Here is a 21,547-nt window from a genome sequence, read left to right as displayed (position 1 = left end):
AGTGTCTGACCATACAAATAATCCCCATAGATTTAACAGTAACATCCTTAGTAAAAGAAATTCATGATAGAAATTTTTCACATTAATTCAAGGAATTAAAAAAAGGTTAAATGAATGAAGAAAATTTATTTTTTTGAGCATGATTTTGTGTTTATACCACATGCTACAAAAAAAACTATGGCTTGAGTAAAGTGATCTTATTAAAATAAAGGTCTGACTGCTTGATTTAAAAAAAATATCTTACAATGTGGAGGTACGTTATCATTTTCTTTCTTTGCTTAGCTAATGGAAGGAAGAAATATTCAAAATGTCTTTACAGAATCAATGAGGTGACAACTTCTGCTCAGAAGTTATTTCAAATGGTTGTTTTTTCCCTGAAATCTTTGCAAGTTCTATTCAAATGTCAATACTTGCAAGGCTATTGGCTTTTAGACATGCTAATTTAGAGCTGAGTTACCAGATAAGGGGATAAATGATAAAACATTCAAACAGAAGAACTCAAAGAACATACCCATCATTATTACAGAACTTTTAAAAAATAAACACAACTAAACTGCTTTAGAAAAGGTGAACTTTGGATAACAAAATATGAAGTTTAGTGAATAGTAATGGAAGAGGAATGATCTAAAAAATTTAAAAAATCTTGAATTAGAAAACATGTTTACTACCTGTTTCCTTATGATTAGTAAAAACTGAATTTTACTGTTGTCTAAACTTTGTATTTTTATTAGTATATAAGGGAGTAATAAGGACCAGTTTGATGCAGTGGTTAAGACCTCAAGCTAAAAACCTGGAGATAGTGAATTCTAGTCCCACCTTAGCTGTCTGGCCTTGTGCCAGTCATTCTCTCTCTCAACCATAAGAAGAATGCAATAGCAAACCACTTCTGAATCTAGCCATGAAAAACTCAGGAGCTTGTCCAGGCAGTTACTAGGAGTCAACACAGACTTGAAGGAACAACAACAAAATAATAATAATAAATGATTCTTTGCTTTTGATGATATAAACTCGCATCCAAAATGTACCAAGTAGTGACACCATGTTGTTACATCAACTTTTGAATAGCATACAAGGACCAAAGCAACTACTGTATACAGTATAAACCAGGGGTCTTCAAACTTGACAGCAGGAAGACTTGTGGACTTCAACTCCCAGAATTCCTCCTCCAGTCATGTTAGCTCAGGAATTCTGGGAGTTGAAGTCCACAAGTCTTAAACTTGCCAAGTTTGAAGACCCTTGGTATAAACCTTTTGGAAGAAATATGCCATTTCTTTAAACAAGAATATAACTTAGGTGTAACAGTAATCCCACTATGTATTAATGCCATACTGAAGCACAGAAGATTTAGATTTAGCTTAACTAGAATTGCTAACCTAGTTCCATCCTGAGCACTGCAGTTGACGTCTGCTCCATATTCTAGGAGATGTTGCACAATGCTGAGCCAACCTCTGGCACAGGCTTCATGTAGGGCACAATAACCAGCATTGTCACGATGATTTGCATCACAGACTTTGTTTTCCAAACAATATAGAACCACTTCCTGAAAAAGAAGAAAAAAACAGAACAAATTGTTTGCTGTTGGGAAAATATACATATCATTTACTTTTAACATTCTGGGAATACTTCTCTGATTGGGCTATTAGCAAGTTACAAAGGAAAGAAGGAAGCTACTATATAGTTCTCATCTCAGATAAAGTCAAATGGTTGAAAAAGAAAGCCAGCTATTAGCCCAGAAGGAAGACTGAAATATCTCAAACAAAACTGGAACTCAAGCTATTTAACAATTTCAAAAGAGTTACCTTACAAATAAATGTAGAAGGATAGTGGGGTAAATTAATTTACAAAAAACAATTGTTTTTCACTTTTACAGAAGAAACAATGTGAATGCATATAAATAGTTTTTATATATATAGTGGAATTTTCTCTAGGGCAAAAATCTCTTCAGACTTTTAAGAGTATATTTAGTTTTACTTCTGTTTATGCAAACCTCTTTCCATTGCATTATATGTTAATTAACGACATGCACATTTTTCTGTATTTCAGTTTTGTGCCACATATCAAAAGTAATAAGCCAGGGAATCATCATTTGGGGGGAGGGGTTCCCCCTCGCTTCTAACTCTATTCCCAGGACTAAAGATATACCAAGATGCATTGCCATTACTATGTGCCTGCTAGAATCAAATGGAAATAACATGTAAACCACTCTTATCTATTGGGATTTCCCTTAATATTTTATTATTGATTTGAGAGACTTCATGAAGATAAGGATCACTTGTCAATTAATATTAATGAAAGGAAAATCTTTCTACAACTGCATTTTAAAAGAAAGAATTTGCATAACAATCAATTAGTTGCAAAGTTTCATTTGGTTACAATTTTTGTTAAATATGGAAATTTCTGATCTTTGAGCATTACCTAGCTCAAAGATCAGAACACCTGTAGTACATCCTCCTCAATTTGGTTATAATGGTTTAAAAATCTCTAGTGAAAGTCTCTGGTGAGATGCCATCAGATTTGTTAAGTCCACTGCTAACTTCATCATTTCCTCTAATTTTTGAGAATATTATTGTGGCATAAGGTTTCATATATGAGAATAGATAATTGTGTACTGATCTAAAATAGAATTGGAACATCTCTCCCTAAATCTGCTCAAGCAACCGTCCACAAACTGGTTCCCTCCTATTGCTTTGCCTGCAATCTCCATCATTCCCAATTACTGATCACATTATGGGGGAATATAGGACAAAACAAATGGTAGAACTTAAGATGCAGACAGTTGCTGCACATTTTTCAGGGAAACGTTTACAATTTTTCTGAGATAATCTAGATGACAGTCCTACAATTTGATATCTTATGCATAAAGCATACATTATGATAAGACGTAGACCTAGTTGGCATTAATCAATGAACAATATGATATTTGCCTATATTAATACATAAATAAATGTAATAAGAAGTATGTGTAAAAGAGAAATTTGTCGGATTGTTCCCTCTTATTTAAACTCATTCATATAATCTGCACAATAGTTCCAGAAAGACAGCACCCATTCTGCATACAGCTTCTCACCACTAAACCAGTTAAGTTCCCAGTGGATTTTATCCAACATCACTCATCACAAAACATAGCAATATAGAGTTTTATGATTAATTAATTAAATATACTATTTAATTATGATTTAATTCATAGAGATTTCAGCCTTGTCTGCTGAATTTAAAAAATGTGATATTTTTAATCATCACTAGTTTGAATATGAAAATAAGGAGCCCTGAATAAAATGTCAAAAGCTTGCATAGAAATGACTATTATTAGACCTTTCTGACCTATTTATAATATTTTCATCAAAATTTTAATAATCAAAAGCTATAAAATACTTATCAGATAGAGTACATGCCTGTGTCAAAATCAGTAAGAAACATAAATAATTATTTCCTAATATATGTTTTTATGTTAATAAACACTCATTCTGACAGTGGCCCCAGAGAAGTCATTCTAGAATGAGCTTAATGGAGCACAACATATGTAGTATTTAGCATTTAGCATTTAATAAGTCAGGTTTATGTTTTTTTAAATATGCATTCTTTCTTCATTTCAAAACATATGTAATACAAACAGAAATGTATTTAAAATAGTGATTCAAAGATAAGAAAGTGAAATAAGATCAACAGACAAACAAGTAGAGAAACAGTTCCACTTAATAGTCTCCACTCTTTTAAGTAGACTGTTTCCATGTCCATATTCCTAAATATGGCTGTGCACAGTATTCTGTGTACATCCTCAGTTCAAGCCAGCAAAGAAAATCACAAAAAGAACAAACATGACTAAAGTCTCTTTACAATATAACAGTCAGACTTGTCACAGTGATTTACATCACAGACCTTGTCTTCCACACAATATAGAATCACTTCCTGGAGAAAGATGGAAACAGTGGGGAGAAAAAAAAACCATGTTTGTTACTATGGAGACACCTTTAAAATCAGAGGTTTTTCACTTAAAGAAAATAGGTGGGGGGAATTTTTCACTCTGGAAATTCTCCTTTAAAATGAGGCAGAGTTGGGAAAGAAAAGTTCTAAAAGGGAGGTTCCCAAAATAGTATACAGAAAGGTAAGACACCTATAGGAAAATGCAAAGCCTTTGCAGCCAGAGTTTCCTGGTGGTCCACAAACTCTGTAGACCAAACAATACAACATAAAACAGCATCACATGCATAAATAAGGAGATATTAAATTCTTATTGTTGCATCTTATTGGTGCATCAAGGAAACAGAAGTTCAGAATTACTTTATCAAATAATAGCTGGCATTTCAGTGTTCTATTCTATTAGACCAGGAAGATCTATAACAATTGGTCCCCTTCAATTGTGTCCTCTTCCCTCTGCAGCAATCACATGCTAAGTCTTCAATCAAATATCTACACCTCTGAGTGCAGGGGGAGTATAATTCTTTAAATAAAAACCAATACACTTTTTTTTGCACTTGTTGATCTTTGCCACTCTTGGCAAAAAAACAAGGATTCAAAAACAAGTACCAAGGTAGGCTTGAGAAAATGGGTCTTGCAATACCGCTTCATTAACACCACATTGATAAACAATGGATTCAAAAATAAACAAAGACCAAGTCCTCCATCTGCTTTCTCATGATATCTCATACATTCTTGCAAGCAAAAGCGCTGACACTTTTGAGAGTCCATGAGTTGCCATTACCACCTTACCACACAGAAAGCTGGATCTAGGTTTGCTACATTACCTAGCCTCTCAATGTAGGCTTTCATAACAAACCTTTCTTCACTCTCTTTCAGCAAAATAAAGTCTTTTTTTTTTTAAATTAAAATCCTAGATATGAAGTAAGATTCACCTATTAAGAAACATTTTGGGTTTCTTGCTTCTGATTAAGATGTATATAACCTCTTTTCTGTTCTTTTCCTTTTTTTGGCTGCATCAGAGATTCAATTAAAGTATTAAATAAATAAGCTATATCAGGACTTTGTCCAACTTGACATTTAACATATATTGTTTTCACACAACATGACCAATGCCTTAAAATGTAGAGACAAAGACATTTCAGATATTGTATTTTCACATTGTGAATGGAATCTGTAGTCCACATAGTCCTAAGACTAACTTGTTCTAAGGACTCTATATTTGTCTGAAATGACTCCCAAAATTTATTTATATACAGGTACCAATAATGCAATGTTAAAACCAACCTTAAAATGCAGCACGCTTAGACTCTCACACTGTGAAAATAAGGCAAATCACTAATCCTTTATAAATGCAGCAAAGATATATGGATCCCTTAACTCTATCCCACCCTTTATCTTACTTTATACAAGATTCCAATCTTGCAAAGTATACCATACTCGGAATTCTTATTGGCAATAACAGGCACCTAATTCAAATTGCAGCTTATTAAATTACATGGGTTTATATGGTTTTACTCCTAAACCCACTCACAAAATGCATTAATTGCATGCTTGAATGAAAAACCAAAAAGAGAGGGTCTCAAGTTATTTCATCATATTGAGAGGGAATACAGATTCTGAAACATATGAGCAATTAGAATCATATGTGACACCAAACGTCTTCTACATTCTAATTCAAAATAGCGATCTTCAAAAACAATGCTTGCCTCATATCCCAGTCGTGCTGCCCTTTGCAGAAGAGTTTCTCCAGCATTCTTATTGACAATAAGTCTTCGAGCTTCTGGGGGCATGGGGCGACTTGGGGCAATCTCCTGAGGTATACTTGCAATCTGCAGCTGTGAAGGCTGAAAAAAGGCAATAATGAGGAGTCTGCTGCAGCTGCAGACAATCATAAAGTTTGCACCGAAGTGATTTGAGTGGTGAAGAATCTCAATCTGAAGGAGCCTCTAGTTGATTTCAAATTCTCATTAACTTTAACCTGTCAAAATCTTCACTGAATTCCATCTCATCCCATCTACCCTCAATAATCCACTGAAAATATTTCCTTTTTTTAAAAAATGTATGGTAGTATCATCTTCTCAATTACAGTACATCTTAAAAGTTCAATTATCAATGTACAAGATTTCCATGAAATCATATAATTTGTCCCAGGAGAAAAAAGCTGAATGAACCTCAAGTTAACACAAAAAGAGATGCTTAAGAATTTAATCTGGGTGATTTTATAATCTGATAGTAATGGCATCTGAGTCATGATAAAAAGATACCTTCTCCTCAATGCTTTCAATATCTGTTATGTCATCTCCAGTGAAGGATGACCTTGTTCTCCTCTCCTGTAGTGCCAAATGTTTTGTTTTACACTGACGTTTCCCTGGCGGCTTCTCACACTCGCTGTGTTTCTGCAACAGGGATGCAGCCTGAAAATCCTCTTCTTCATTCATGCACAGCCCATCTGTCTTCCAGTTTTCTTTAATTTTCTGCTGCTTGGCAGCCAACCTTGAAGTATAGCTTGGCTGAGTTTGCCTTTTGCTGTTTATATTGGTGGATGAGAGATTCTTCATTTGCGAGGACACTGGGAACATAGGGATACCTACATGGAAGGATAAATACACTTCCATATCTAACATTCAGTGCAAGTCCTTGCATTGTTTAAAAGCACTAATCTTTATATATGTATTACACTACTATTTTTAAACAAATACACATTTTAACTGTAACTGTTAAAACAAATATTATATAGAATGAATTGTTGTAACTGCTAAGCAATGTTTTCCAATCTGTTTTAGCAAACGAAAATAAGCAATCCAACAATTTAGACACCACATCACAGAAATAGTGGCAAATTAATACAATGCCAGTCTACCTTCTCAATTTACTGCTTTGGATACAAACGGGAGAAGATGCTTCCTTACCTGTAACTTCATGATGTTAAAATGGGAATATATTGCTCTTTTAGGTATAGAACTGCTGGATCATTTCACCTTGGAAGTTTGTTTTTAATAGAGCAATAGCAAGCATCAAAGGACACTTGCTTTGTTATGAATATGTAAATGGATGCAGATGATTTTCAAAAGCAGAAATGGCACTAAAATATCCAATTCTCATTTTTGCCTTTGAAAATTATCCCTTTGCATACGTAGATGACTGGAGCCAATTTCTTGCAGCATTTTGAAATGGTTTCATGGATCCAGATGGGTAGCCTGTATCTATGTAACATTACTGTAAATAAATAGCTACCTTTTCTGCCTTAAACAATAGAAAGCACCTAACCTTTTCGGAGAATGTCAGGGTTTTTTGCAAGCATGCTATGTACTTAATCCAATTGGAATCAATATACAGTGTCACACTTATAACTTCTTAAGAAAAAAAATCTCACAGTTCTTTCTGTTTTGCAATATTCTGCTATCTATGCCTGAAAACCTGGTTGCCTGATACATGAGAAAAATATGACAAGCAAATACGTCCCACAGCCATATTTTCAATATAAAACAATTCATTATAGCTACTCATCTCTGAACTAAATGAATGACTAAAAGTTGCTTTTAGAAGTATTCATATGCATATTTCAAAGGCCTCCAACATTTTTAAGACACTGGGCAAATCTAGAATTTTGAAAGTGGCACAGTGCCATCACACAATGACTGCCATGGCTCAGACATTAAGTTCTGCAAAGAAACATAATATGGAGAAGAGCTGGGTCTTAGACCCAAAGGTAAACCCCATTCTGATGAACCCAGGTTTTGTTCTACCAGAAACTCTCTTTACAAAAATGAAAAACAAATAAACCTAAAAACCAAGCAATATTCCCAGGAACCCTACTACAACTTAATGGCCTGAGCCTCCAAAACACATTGCTTATGACCTACAATTTTCTTCAAATACAACCAATTGTTCTTTTTCACACCTGGAACATACTCTGTGCACTTCAATAATTCATTTTTCTCGAAACATCTTTACACACAACCTCTCTTCCTCCCTCCCTCCCCCACAAATCTTCTACAGCCCATTCCATTCTAACCATAGTTTTTGCCTTCTCCTATAATCCATCCTATCTTTCTTACTTTTTCTATCTGTTCTTCCACTATCCTCTACCTACCATTTCTATTTGAAGCAATGATGGAGTCCATGTTTTCATTTTTTTACCCCCGCAAAACCATAATAAAATGTGTATCATATGTCTGTGGGACACAGCAAACAGCTGCATTTATGTAAATCCTCTTCTTTTCAGATAGATCATGACTTTGGTCACTAAACAGTCATAAATTGAGGACTACCTGTATTGGGAAAATCATTTGTTTTCCATGTGTTCATTTTCCATATGTTTAATTTGAATGAAGAAACACTGATATATGTACAGGAAAACTCACAGTAACTTAAAATAGCAGAGCTGAACATCCTCGGTACCCTACAAATAGGCCTATGATTGTAGTGACTTTCACAAGATATAGCCTAATGTTAAAATTTAGGAAGATAAAGCAAATTAGCCTTCTCAACATATACACTGTTCTGAAAAGCAAAAATCTAACTTCACTCGAGCGGGGAAAAGCATTATGTCCAATGCTCTGATTCTCTGAAACAGGCAGGAAGAGTATAACGCAATCTGCTTATCTCCTAGCAAGAACAGGATTCTTTTACTTCTTAGCTAGATGAAAAACACATTTTTCACAAGTAGCATTCATAGAAATAGACTCATGTTTTGAAAGTATAATAGAAGAACCTTGTTGGGTTCATCCTCTTTATAGCCTCTGTACAGTGATCAGCCTCTGTACAGGTTGCATTTAGGGATGATAGCTGCAAAAAATATGCAAAATAGGCAGGAATGTGTTAAGTGCTCAGCAAGGCCAGGATTAATCATTTCAGATTATTAAATTATATCACAAATGTAACTAGGGATTACACTATAGTTTTCTCTGTTGCCCATCTCAAATACCTAGCAATAATGTGATAAGGAAATATTGCTTTCCTCTACATTAAGGTACTTAATCAGGAGTGGGCTGCTGGGGGTTCGCAGGGGTTTGGGGGAGTCCCTAGTTAAGATTCAGTTCGGAGAACCCCCCAAATCCCACTCCTGAATGGCCCCACCCACTCCGCCCTGCCCAGGAGTCCCCATGTGGCTTGTTTTGGATGCAGGTAAGTGCAGGGCGCATGCGGAGGCTCAGAGAGAGTGTAAAACGGGCCACCCAGAAGTTCAAGAAGGCCAGAAATGGGCCCGTTTCTGGCTTCCAGAGAGCCTCCGGAGCCCGGGGAGGGCAGCCCCCCCCGCCGCCTTGGTGCAGGAGGCCAACTAGGCCACGACCACCATGGCCACGCCCACCCAGCAACTGGGCAGAGAACCCTTTGCTAAAAATTTTGAAGCCCACCCCTGTACTTAATCCAAATTATTTTTATGATATGGGTCTAGCTCTACTGAGCCTAACTTCAGGCTACCTTAGGCTACCAACTTTAGAGTAATAGTTGGTAGTTTAAGGTAATCTGAAGGGAAGCTCAGAAAGTGCCCACTTTCAAATGGACTCAAGCAGTCTAATTCACTCAGGGCCACTAGGTAAGCTCGTGAAGCTTAAGAAAAGTTTTTGACTCCAGCAGTATAGATTCCTGAATGATAATGCTGAGAGGATCTTGGTTTAGTGAGCCCGGTATAAAATTTCTTTGGACCCTTATGATAGTAAGCTTCCCAAGGAAAGTAATCTATTTCAACCCAAGGATACAATACCAGTGAACAAGCATTTCAGCGGTATATTATTGTTGCTACTTACAGTATTTAAATTATCACCTCTTTTTGTAAACTGCTTTGGAGTACCTTATATTTCTGGAAAATGAAGTTCACAAATAAACTAACTGATAAATAGGAAAGAAAAGAAAGATGTGGTAAGGAACATTACCACTACAAATTAGGCACAAAGAACAAGAGATTCGGGACATCATTTTCACTTCTTGTAACATAAATCAGATAAAAGCTGGTGTCTTTCTATCTCCCAGCTCCCTGAACGTGAAGGTTTAGCTCAGAAGTTCAACACCTAGTGGAGCAGCCTATTCCCATGAGTAATCCAAAATTCAGAACATTTTATACTTGGCTTAATTTTAGCCCATTTGATATTTTATAAAATCAACCAATAGAAGAAAATATATGTTGAATTGTGGAGTCCTTGGTTGTTTTTCTTGTGGACATTTCATTACCCAACCAGGCAAGATCATCATCATCATCAGAGCACTAAGAACTCCACAATAAAATCAAGCATTTTCAAATGAGCATTGTCATCATATAAATCATAATCATCATATAAAAAATTGTTCAGGATTGTTTCTAAAACACAAACATAAACATCTAGGATATTGGTTTTAAAATAATTGATACTCTATCACACTTTACAAATTTGGCAAAACAAATACAACTTAATCTTTTACATAGTAACAACTGATATTATAATACACAATGAAATATATTACATTAAATATATTATATTATAATATAATCATATTCTATCCCCCCAAAATCACTACTTATAACTTGTTAGCCCTGGTGGCAGCATGCGTCACTAAATAATGCTAGATTTCCCTAGTAATCTCTGCATACCTGGTTCATTGTCACTTGTTTTGAGGGACTCTTCAGACCAACTTCTATTGCTTTTGACCTCTGACCTTTTCTTGGTGTCCCTTTCTTCTGTGCAGTCTTTGACCTTTGCAGTGGCCTCTGGCTGAACAGCCTCAGCTAAATCTTTCCTGCTTTGCCGGCCCAACTTGCCGGGTGGGGATCTCTCTGGTGATACCTGCTGCTCCCATAGTTCCCTAAGATGCTGCAGGTGACGCTGCTTTTTGGGATGGAGCCCTGTTAATTCAATGCACACCTTCAGGTTGGTCACCTCATTACAATTGGGCTCTTTTAAGTGGTTAGAGGAATTGTTTGTCATTTCCCTCTCAGGCCAGTCATCTAATGGAAAAATAACTAAAAATTAATCAAAAGGCCCTGAACTTGAAACAAAAGCTATAGTTCACTTGTGGGGCAGATTCTTTCAGCTTCACCATTACACTTGCATTTTAAACATTTAGCTCAGGAAGGGGTTGCATGCATATAGCCCTTTGCATTGTCCAATAATTACATTGTCCAATGACTAGTTTTTAACCTTTCAAATTACCAAAATACATTCAGGGAGAATTTTGGATTGGCAGGATCAAGATCATAAAGGGGCATATTTCACAAACCATGCCTTAAAACAGACCAACCAGAGTTGATTACCTTTAGACGCCTTCTTCTTTTTTGCTTTTGAGACAAATTCTTCTTCTAGTTCTTCTACAAAGTTTTCTTTAGGGGTTTCATCATTCTGCATGTTCTCACCAGAATGTTTACGCTTTCGGTCCAGATATGGGCATGGAACCTGGCTTGTATCTTCAAAAGATTGGTCATTTGTCTTTTCGTACACAGTATATCTCTCCAAACAAATATCTGCAGGAGAACTTTTGTCCTCAGGAATTTCAGAACTCTGATCATGGATATTTTCTGTGTCAATGAAATAGCCTTTAAATAAAGCCACATTATTAATTTGGTTAGTGTATTGTTCAAGAATGTATTTGATCTCTTCGAAGAAAATCTAGTGATTACCTCCCTCCCTCCCTCTCCCTCCCTCCCTCCCTCTTCGAAAACACACTCTTTTTCAGGCTGAATATTAAGAGACCTGTACAAAATAGGAAAACCAAGTTTATAAAAAGTTTACTAACACTTCACAAAACTATTATTTCACAAAGAAAAGAAGTGGCTACAACAACATTGTCTACCTCTAATACAAATGCAGACCAAAAAAATTATAAAATAGACCCATAATCTGAAGTTCCAGGCAGCATGCAAAGATTTTTAATAAAGTCCCCCAAACCTTAAATATGGATCTTAACCCTTGCTACCAAATTGAAATCTGTAATGCAATACTATAGGAGAAGGAAATTATTAAATACACAACTGGCAAGATAATGGCAAGTTATTATGTTTTATATGAAATAAATTAATATGCAAATTAAATCAACTGTAGTTTTTCTCTAATCTCAGCCAGTGTTTTTTGCAGTGCTTCCCCATCCCATCCTTCAAATATACACCACAGTCCTTGGGTTGGAAAAAGCTCAGCATCCTTTTTCTGAAGGGTAATCTAGATCAGGAATGGAGATGGTCTGTGGACAGAAAGTGACCTAGCAGTCTCTCCTGTTATGCACTAACTCTTCCCATTACACCTATACTATGCAGCTCTTTTCTCACTGAGAGGGTTAGGCAATTATATACCTTGTTTTCTTTTCTCTAATATCTAGCCATTAGTTTACCAATGAAGAGAGCAAGGCAAGGAGACTGGAGAAGGGTATTTTGACTTTAGCTCTGTACTTTCTCAGCCTACAATTCTCTGAATTATGGTAATATTCATACAAGTGTATTCATTGAGTAAGTAAAGTATTTTAAAAGTGCAATACAACTCCATGTGTAGTTCAGCGCCTATATGTCATTGCTATCTTTATTTCAGAATTTTGCCAGTCCTTCTCTTTCAGCCCAACCAACATCATAGTGTTGTTATAGGAAAAACAGGAGGCAAGAGTATTAGAAATGTTTGCCACCTTGATTTATGTATAAATAAAAGCAAGATAAAAGATAAAATAATAGTAATTAATTTTATTATTTTATCCAACTATGGCAAACATACAAGGCCATGAAAACTGGTTTGATATTTTGTATCCTTAACGTTGCCCTAAACCTTAAAGGCAATGCTATATACAATATAGCAAAATTCACTTTGACATATCAGATATTTCATATTGCAGAAATGGATCTAAACAAACCAAATTCTGTATGAGAAAAATACAAGGATGAACCTTGAAACTTTTATTCCCCCCCCCCCCCACCCACCCACCCTTGCCGCTCTTCATCTAGGGAAGAAAAATTAGGCACTTCTCTTAGACTCATATGTCTTTTTTATATTTTTGTGATTCCAGGTATTGCGTGATTTTTTTAAAAAAAATTCTCTCCTATTTTATCCTCCTGTCTTGTTTGTCCCATCTCCCCCACACACATATTCTTTCTTTAATTTATCTCATCCATCTTATTATTGACTTAACTTCTTCTTTTTGTAACATGCCTTATTTTCCTCAGCATCCCACTAAAATAGTTGTTTGCAAAGCAGACTTGTCAAGTATAATCCTAAACACTGCCTCAAGGTTGACTCAGCCTTCCATCCTTCCATCTAGATTGTTGGGGGTAATATGTTTGCTGACTCTGTAAATCACTTAGAGAGGGCTGTAAATATTGTGAATTGGTTTATAAGTGTAAGGGCTATTGCTATTTACTCTAAAGCAGGCCTGTCCAACCCCTGGCCCATAGGCCACATGCAGCCCTGAGCACCCAGTAATGTGGCCCCATAAGATAATAGAAAATATAAAAAATAAAGGGAAATTATTATTTATATACATTAACTATATCATATATTTCATCTGCAGCCTATGACAATTTCTCTTTGAGTGAAGAGTGAAGCATTGAGCAGCCCAAGCAAGCCAAAAGGTTGAATAATCATGCACTAAAGCGTATGGCCTGTGGCAAATGTTTTAAGACTATAGTCTTGCAGAAGTTTAGAAACTTCAGGAGAGGGGCTATTTTAGAAAAGAAAGTTTTAAACTGAGTAGTTTTACAGCAGCAACTCATACTTGTTATGGGAGATACTGGGAACAAGAAGTACATCACCTTCTTAAACAAAAACTGGCATAAGGTCTAAGAAATAAATATATATTTTAAGATAAAGCTGTTTTTTTGTTTTTTGTTATTTCCAAGTCATAATAAAGGCAGTAAGAAATAACCCCAAGATGTCTGCAAATCTTTGCAACTTCTTTTTCTATGAAACAAATGGTATAGTTAGCACTTTAACTCCTTCTTAACTCTTATTTAATCTCTGTATGGATGTATCATTTAAAATACTGTATTTTAAGGTTTTACCATTTAGCAGATTGATGTTCCATTCCTATCAATTCATGGTAACCTTTGAATACAACCCCAAAACATGGAATCTGACAAGATCTATAGGTGCATTTTTTACTCAGCCCAAGATGCTCAATGTTCACTTTTATTCCAAGACATTATATACATATCCCTCAATAATTTGGTATGTTTTTATCCTATAGCATTCAAAATAAGATTTGGTATTAAGGAGTAAGTAGAAATGGGTATGTGATTGATCATTTCTACTTTCTGGGTAATTTTAAGGTTTCAAGTCATAGGATCAGTTTGAACATATATTTGATAACTACATTTCGTAGAAACAAAGCTGTTAAGTTCCAGAAGAGAATATACAAAACAGTAAAATTAACTGGATAACCCAATTCCACCACGTTTCTTCATGCATGCACTGCTTCTTAGAATTATTTCCAAATACTCCTTTACCAAATACACATTTCAGTCAACTGATATGCACTATTTGTATCAAACTTATGCCATGATTGCCTTTTATTCAAAGACAAATAATATCATTATTTGAACTTTGCTACCTTTGATAGGGGCTAGTTCTTCACTCAAATCCTGTCACTTGCTGTGGCCTGCCCAAATACATCAGAGGAGAAAGAGTAGCTGCTTTTCTTTTAACTGTGTTTTCTACACTCACAGAAAACTTGGCTGAAACCAAAGGCAGCCACAACAAAAGACACAGACAGAAAAGACACTAGAAACAAGCTCTGGATAGCAGCTGGAACAGTAAAAATTTCAAAGACGAAATTAATTGACATTACCCAGACAGAGGTCTCCTTATATTATATTAACAGTGCTTCAATTTTTAATTGGTAGGTGAATCATAAGCAACATATCAAAAAAGTTAAGGAAATAAACCAGTAAACTGCAATTGAATTTTCTATCAATTCAGATATTCAAATGTATCAATAAAAGTTATACATGCATACATACATACATATATAAATACACAAAGTTCCCCAACTATTCAAATTAGAACTTTTCAGCAAATAAATAGCTCTCCTCCATAAATCTGCTAAGACTAATGTATGCTTACGTCTGCTTTTGTCATTTGGCCCAACAATGACATCTTCCGAAGAGACAGAGTTAGGCTTTTTCTCATTATTTTCTTTCAAGTTTTCCCACTCTGCTTGGTTCAATCGGCAGACCTCTGAGTCTTTGGTTGCTATATGGCCTTCTCTCTCTTTCATCTCCAACTCTGAGAAGCGAATCATTGCACGCTAGAAAGAGAAACGATATGAAAAAAGACTCACAATAAGAGCTACTTTATTTACCTTACCTTAAATGAAAATACATTCAAATAAAAGTACATTCAAAATGAAATATGTAAGGTATAAAAATTGAGGTACATACAATTATTTGAGCTATGTATAATTACAGAATTTAAAAATCTCAGTATGCAAATGATACTGTATTTATACATATAGAGAGATGCTATGGAGGTGTTTGTGTATAATATAGGCAAGTAAACATACATTTTGAGAAATATAACAAGCAAAAAAGAAAAACAGAACAATGAGTAAAGACGATCGTGGCCCACAATTTCCCTTTGTGTATTTTTGAAATGAAATTTTAACTCAAACTTTTAAGAGTCTAATAATAAAAATTTGAAGAACTGACCTCACAGTAAGCAGCAGGTAGACATAAAATACTGTCCTCTTGTAATCCTTCCATCTATGTAATTAAAATGGGCACTCAATGGATCATTTGGATAATTTCATCCATTTTTATAAGCATCAACTAATTCTTTTCTTAACAATGCAAACAATTTGGCTTAACTCATCTTGTCATAAATTGTAAACTTAACCTACAGTATTTGCCATCATTCAACATTAAATTCATTACAGCTTCTATTCTTCTATGCTATGTTTTTGCTTAGTAAAGAAGTTGCATTAATTTACTAAAATGCAGCTCCTTTATCAAATGCCACATTTAGAATGTTAATTAGAACCTTTGCCATTATTGTACAATGCTGGCCAAACAAGCTAGCAAGCTATAAAAAAACTATCCATACAAATAAGAAACACACATTTTTCAGCTCTTCACTATTATATACTTCTTGAGATTAAATTATTTATTTACATTTGATTTGTATCTATTAATGCTTAACTTCCTCTCATCTCATAGCAGTACCCTCATATATGCAAATTTATCATGAATTTTGTCAACAGACTTAAATTTGTAATATATACATACATTCTCCCAACCCGCAAAACATCAACTTTCATTCTCAACTGCAATTTTATATAGCAAATATTGTTTTGGGGAAGTTATCCCAGACACTCACCTGCAAGGCCCGTTGTTCTCGACTCAGTTGACTAGAATCTGCGTACAGTTCAGTTGTAACACACTTGAATCGGTCACCTACGTAACCAGCAGAGTTTGCTATTCTCTTTACCAGCTTAGATGGCTTAGGTTTCAGGAGTTTGCCATCATTAAATTCCATACCCTCAGTCCCATCTTTGGCATATGTCTGATTGATTTCAACATTTGACTGTGCATTTCCCATACAAAGCTGTTTGGCATCATCTGGCATTTTACCAAAAGACATAGCCAAGCCATCATTCCCATGAGCAGTCTCCAGAAACACAGAAGGGGGAATATTCAATCTCTCTCTATTATGGCTTGCTGAAAGTTCATCTTTCCTTAAGTTGAAGATTGAAAGGTGTGGATTCTGAACTTGCTTAAAGTTGTACACTTCATGGAAATTATTTCTCCCACCTTCTTCTCTCATTATAATAAAATCTCTATGCTGAAAGGCTTGCTCCACCTTGTGCTTCATAGGGTCATTTGTTTGATTACCATTTTCAATAGGAAAACTCAGATTTGTCAGACCAGCTTCAATTTTTGCATCTTGCTCATCTCTCAATTCTGCAAACGTAAGTTTATCACTTTTGGTACTATTTTTATTTTGACTTGAACTTTGGTGTGATTTCACATTTCTCTCTGCGGGTACTTCAAAATGTAACTTTGTGCTGGTTTCTAGCATCTCTGGCAATCTGTTTCTCAAAGCAGGGTCTTCATAACGGAGCCTCTCATGTGATCTGGATCTCCTTTCTGATTTATCATCTTTTACTTCAAGAGCTGCATGGGATAACAACATTGGATGCACCATTCCAATACCCAATGCATCTTGATATGTCATAAAGTCACCACTGCTAGTTGGTAAGCTGTATGGAATAGTAGGTTTAGGAGCCAAATGCCCAGGGAAAAGACTGCCACTGGGTAAAAGAACCGGGTGAGGATACACAGGTCCTTTTCCATGTAGAGACAAAGGACCTAATGCTAAACCATCTGGAATTGGATATGGGAGATAGCTTCTTGCATAGGGCAATGGAGATCGGAATGCATCATTTGGAGAGAAAAAAATTGAACCTGGAGCAAGAGTGTTTTCATTTGCTTTGAACATAAGTTCTTGATTACTGCATTTAGCTGCCTTATTACTATGCTTTGATGGTGGTGATGATGACAATGACGATGATAATGGTATTGAAGGTTGTCCTATATGCTGTATGACAGATGCAGTGGTTTCTACAGAAATATTAGTTTTGGGACAATCTACATTAGCATTTGGAGCTGGAGAAGCAGATGCTGGGCGACCTTCAGTTGATAAAGATCCTGAAATATTATTAATTACTGTTTCTGTGCCTCCCATCCTAGGGCAAGATGAACTTCGTTGTTGAGGTGTTACCCAATCAGGGGTTTTGTTTTTCAACAGCATGTTTTTGCCACTGTTATCTTCATTAAGAGCTGGACCAGGAACCACCCAGGAGGAAGGCACAGTGCTAATTATCTCAGGTCTATAGACAGGACAACCATTTCCAGGAGAAATAGTTTCTTTTGGAAGATCACCTCCAGGTAAAACCAATCCTCCTCCAGCAGCCCTGCTATGAACTAACACAGTTGGTACCATTTTCTTAACCTGATCAGACTTAGTTATTTCTGCATCAACAACTTTTGATGACAAATCCAGGGGTTTGTCAATGATATCTTTGGTAATAGTTTGCTGCTTTTCTAATAGTGGAGGGGATCTGCTATCTTTCCGGTCATGGCCTGTTTTCCTTACATGCATTGCAGGTTGCTGAGAAATTTCATTTGGATCATGTGTTTTGGGAGCTTTCCCATTTGAGACTCTGGAAGAAAATTCACTGCTTATATTCATGTACGGCTTGGGGAGTGCAATTGAAGGAGAGGTTGAAATTCTGGAAAAGTGTTTTTGGAACTCTGAGTAAGTATCTCCAACCTGTGTTGGGAGATGCATTCTAGGTGATGGCCTGGGTGAATGTGACAGCAAAACAGAAGGATCAGTTGGCATATTATTAGCAGTTGGTTTACCAGATGTAACTCTGGGTGGTTTACTATTCTGAATATGTGGATAGGTATGAGAGTCTATGGGATTTGCTTGACTCACTCCCATCTTCCAAGATAAGCCTTTATCTGGACAATGTCCCAAAGGGGGAATTGCAGGTGATGCTGATGTAGCCGAGATCCTCATTGGTGAAGCTAATGACGATGGAATGTGGGGAGCAACATAGTGAGAAGGTGGCAAGTATAAAAAACGTTCACCATTTGTACATACAGGCGAATAAGTCACATGCTGTGGCAAGCTAAAATTGGACTGCTGAGGTAGCAAAGCCTTATACATATTCAATGAATACTTGTTTGGTGAGTCAAGAAAAGGATAAATAGCACCCTCCATATAAGGATTTACCCAGGGTAGCCTTAGGTAACTAGCACCATTGATGCTGAGAGGACTTTGTTTGTCACTTGAGCTTCTGTCCAAGCCTAAGGTCTCCCCAGCTGGAACAGAACTCTTTTGTATTCCAGGTGGTGTTTTGTAAAGAGCACTAAAGCCATTTGGGTTCTTTCCAGCTCCATTTTCAATTGATTCAGTGGGATTAGATTTGAACTGTATCTCTGAGTTCCTTTCAGGACCAAATCCAAGGCCAGCAATAGCACTTGTAGCATCGCGGGGCTTGTCTGAGCCAAGTCCACATAAACTGGAATAGACAATACTACTGGGGACTCTAAGTCCTTCCCGCATAAGTCCAGAACGATCCATAGTCAGAGCTGCAAGACTGTCAATGCGATGCACAGCTGTTGTATCCACCTTTGAGGAATTAGAAAATGATGTTACTTTGGCATCTAATGAAAATGATAATCAATACTACAGTTGGTATTTTTAATTGATGGAAACAATAGGTTTTATATAATTAAAAACAATAAATGGAAATGAATTTAAGCGTTTAAAAATTGCAAAATGTTTCACATAGGAATTAAAGAAGTCTGCTTTTTTGTCAACCAAGTTTTATTTTTTAAAAAAATTAAGAATAACTTGACAGGCATCCAGATCAGTGGTGGGATTCAAAAATTTTTACTGCCGGTTCTGTGGGCGTGGCTTGGTGGACGTGGCAGGGGAAGGATACTGTAAAATCTCCATTCCCACCCCACTCCAGGGGAAGGAGGCAGAAAATAGATGGGGTGGAGCCAGTCAGAGGTGGTATTCTAAACTACTCAAAATTTCTGCTACCGGTTCTCCAAAATATTCAAAATTTCCGCTACCAGTTCTCCAGAACTGTTCAGAACCTGCTGAATACCACCTCTGATCCAGATCCTTTTCTACTTAGCAAGCATACTACCTTTCAACAATAATCTCTCAAAAATGTTCCTACTTAAATGACACATTCATAAAAAGAAATATATTTCAATAGTCATATCTTTATCATATATAGTCCTTTTTTAGGGGGATCATTATAGAATAAGGGTCAATGTACTGATATACATATCTATGTATCTAAAGTAACAGATGAGAGAAAATATCCAAATAATACTTTTAAAAATTCTCCTTACCAATTAGCATAGATTCCAACTTTATACAAACACTTGACTAAAAGTCCCATGAACTTAATAGGATTTACTCTAAGTAAATAACTATAAAGTAGCATATAATTATAACTTCAAAGCTTGCAGATTCCAAATAGGATGTAACCTGTTGTCTGTGGAGATTTTCAGTCATCCAGGTCATAGTTTTATCAAAGGTGCTTTTTCAAAAGGCTGGACTCTTTTTTTTTCCTTGAGGAAGAGGAAGCTAGCTAGGCACTCTCAAAGCACTTAGACTATAATAAGAGTTAATATAGACACTTGTACAATTGTCAATCACATAATTCCTAAGTGTGGGATGGGTAATTGTAATATTATTTGGAACTACTGTACATCATAGAATAAGAAGCCTTAGGACTCATTCTAAACAAAATATAGCATGGGAAAGTTTTACCATAAAGCCTTCTTCATGCCACAAAAAAGAGAGAACTTAATGTCTAAATACCACATTTGAATATGCTTCATCACTTCCAACTGTACTTAATTATCTGTAAATGAAACAATATGTTAACAATAACAATTGTATCTTTAATCTGTATTATCTGTTTCTTACCACACTGTGGTTCAGGTGATTTTCTTCCCTTAACTCCAGCCTGCTTTTCAAGACATCGCCATCATTTACAGGGATTTTCCTGTTTTAAAGGAATGTTTAAAAACAGGTTTAGAAATAAAATTATGAAATCTTATATCTTGATATGACTACTTTTTCCTATTAAACTTATATTAATATGCATTTGTGCATATTATGGATACACAGCATTCCAGATTATAGGCAAAAGAGTGCAGTGGAGCATAAAGGAGCATGAGAATAACATCTATAGGCATTCATTCAGTTTCAAAAGTCTATAAAATGAAGTATAGTGTTTCTTTATAGATATACAATAACCTTCCTAGTTAACATTTCAGGTTGGTCTATCTTTTTAAAAAAATGAAGGAAGTAGAAAATTATCACACCCTCCTAATATTATACAAAAAATGAGCTGTTCAGTGACAAAGAAGAAGCCACACATCTGTGCCGTAGCAGTGCTGCAGCCCAGGGACTTGTTATCATAGAAAATGCCAATAAAAATGTTCCTTGGTGCCAACTTTCAAATCCCAGGGACACAATTGCTGACATATAGCAGAAGGAAAGTTTCATCATTACCCAGAAGAGCCAATTCTAATCTATAATATTTAAAGTGACATTATCAATATATAAGATAAAGGAAAACTCATATTTTTTATAGTTTTTATCAAATATTGTAGCAAAACAGAGCTGGCCAAATACTTTAATACAATTTTATATGTGTCCTTTTACTAGTGCCTTGATAATGTAATGCCAAAAGTCCTCATCTGCTTTTTCTTTCTTTCTTTCTTTCTTTCTTTCTTTCTTTCTTTCTTTCTTTCTTTCTTTCTTTCTTTCTTTCTTTCTTTCTTTCTTTTTTCCATATCACTTTAAAAAGAAAAAAGCTATATATCTTCAGCAAGGTTAGCAGTCTATAGCCTTTAGCATAACCTCTAGGAGAGACATCAGGTAATAATTGTTGTCATGTCACTCCAGAGTGCTAGCAAAGTGGGTTTCAGAAAGAGAAAAAAGTGGGGCGTCAAGAAGAGAATAGCTGTCATCAGCTACTATGTGCACTTCCAATCAGAAAACCATTGAGGAAATACGCTCCTCAACAGAACAATGCTGTAACATTAAATACAAATATTGTATTTACAATCGTTTTATCAAGTTTCCCATAAAACTTATTCTGAAACTTTTATTTGTAAAATGGGCAGATGAATGGAATGTTCTCT

The 21,547-nt window shown here is 35.7% G+C and overlaps 1 protein-coding gene across 9 annotated transcripts in view; it reads right to left on the bottom strand.

The window, feature by feature from the left end:
• Nucleotides 1–21,547, bottom strand: part of BCOR (BCL6 corepressor) — a 91,426-nt gene that overhangs the window by 27,483 nt on the left and 42,396 nt on the right. For 2 of the 9 annotated variants that reach the window (XM_026674063.2, XM_026674064.2), the window contains exons 3-11: nt 20,322–20,400; nt 16,176–18,998; nt 15,509–15,562; nt 14,925–15,108; nt 11,147–11,425; nt 10,487–10,840; nt 6,183–6,505; nt 5,625–5,762; nt 1,374–1,540 (exon numbers count right to left, since the gene is read on the bottom strand). In XM_026674063.2, the coding sequence (XP_026529848.1) occupies nt 1,374–1,540; nt 5,625–5,762; nt 6,183–6,505; nt 10,487–10,840; nt 11,147–11,425; nt 14,925–15,108; nt 15,509–15,562; nt 16,176–18,998; nt 20,322–20,400 (4,401 nt within the window). The remainder of the gene's footprint in view (nt 1–1,373; nt 1,541–5,624; nt 5,763–6,182; nt 6,506–10,486; nt 10,841–11,146; nt 11,426–14,924; nt 15,109–15,508; nt 15,563–16,175; nt 18,999–20,321; nt 20,401–21,547) is intronic. The other 7 variants (XM_026674067.2, XM_087966827.1, XM_026674065.2 and 4 more) reach the window with 5 other exon arrangements.

This window comes from Notechis scutatus, chromosome 5, assembly GCF_049901735.1.
Source record: "Notechis scutatus isolate UNSWTSFEM ecotype Mainland chromosome 5, rNotScu1.2, whole genome shotgun sequence".
NCBI classification, from domain to species: domain Eukaryota; kingdom Metazoa; phylum Chordata; class Lepidosauria; order Squamata; family Elapidae; genus Notechis; species Notechis scutatus.
This window is presented reverse-complemented; position numbering and strand designations above follow the sequence as displayed.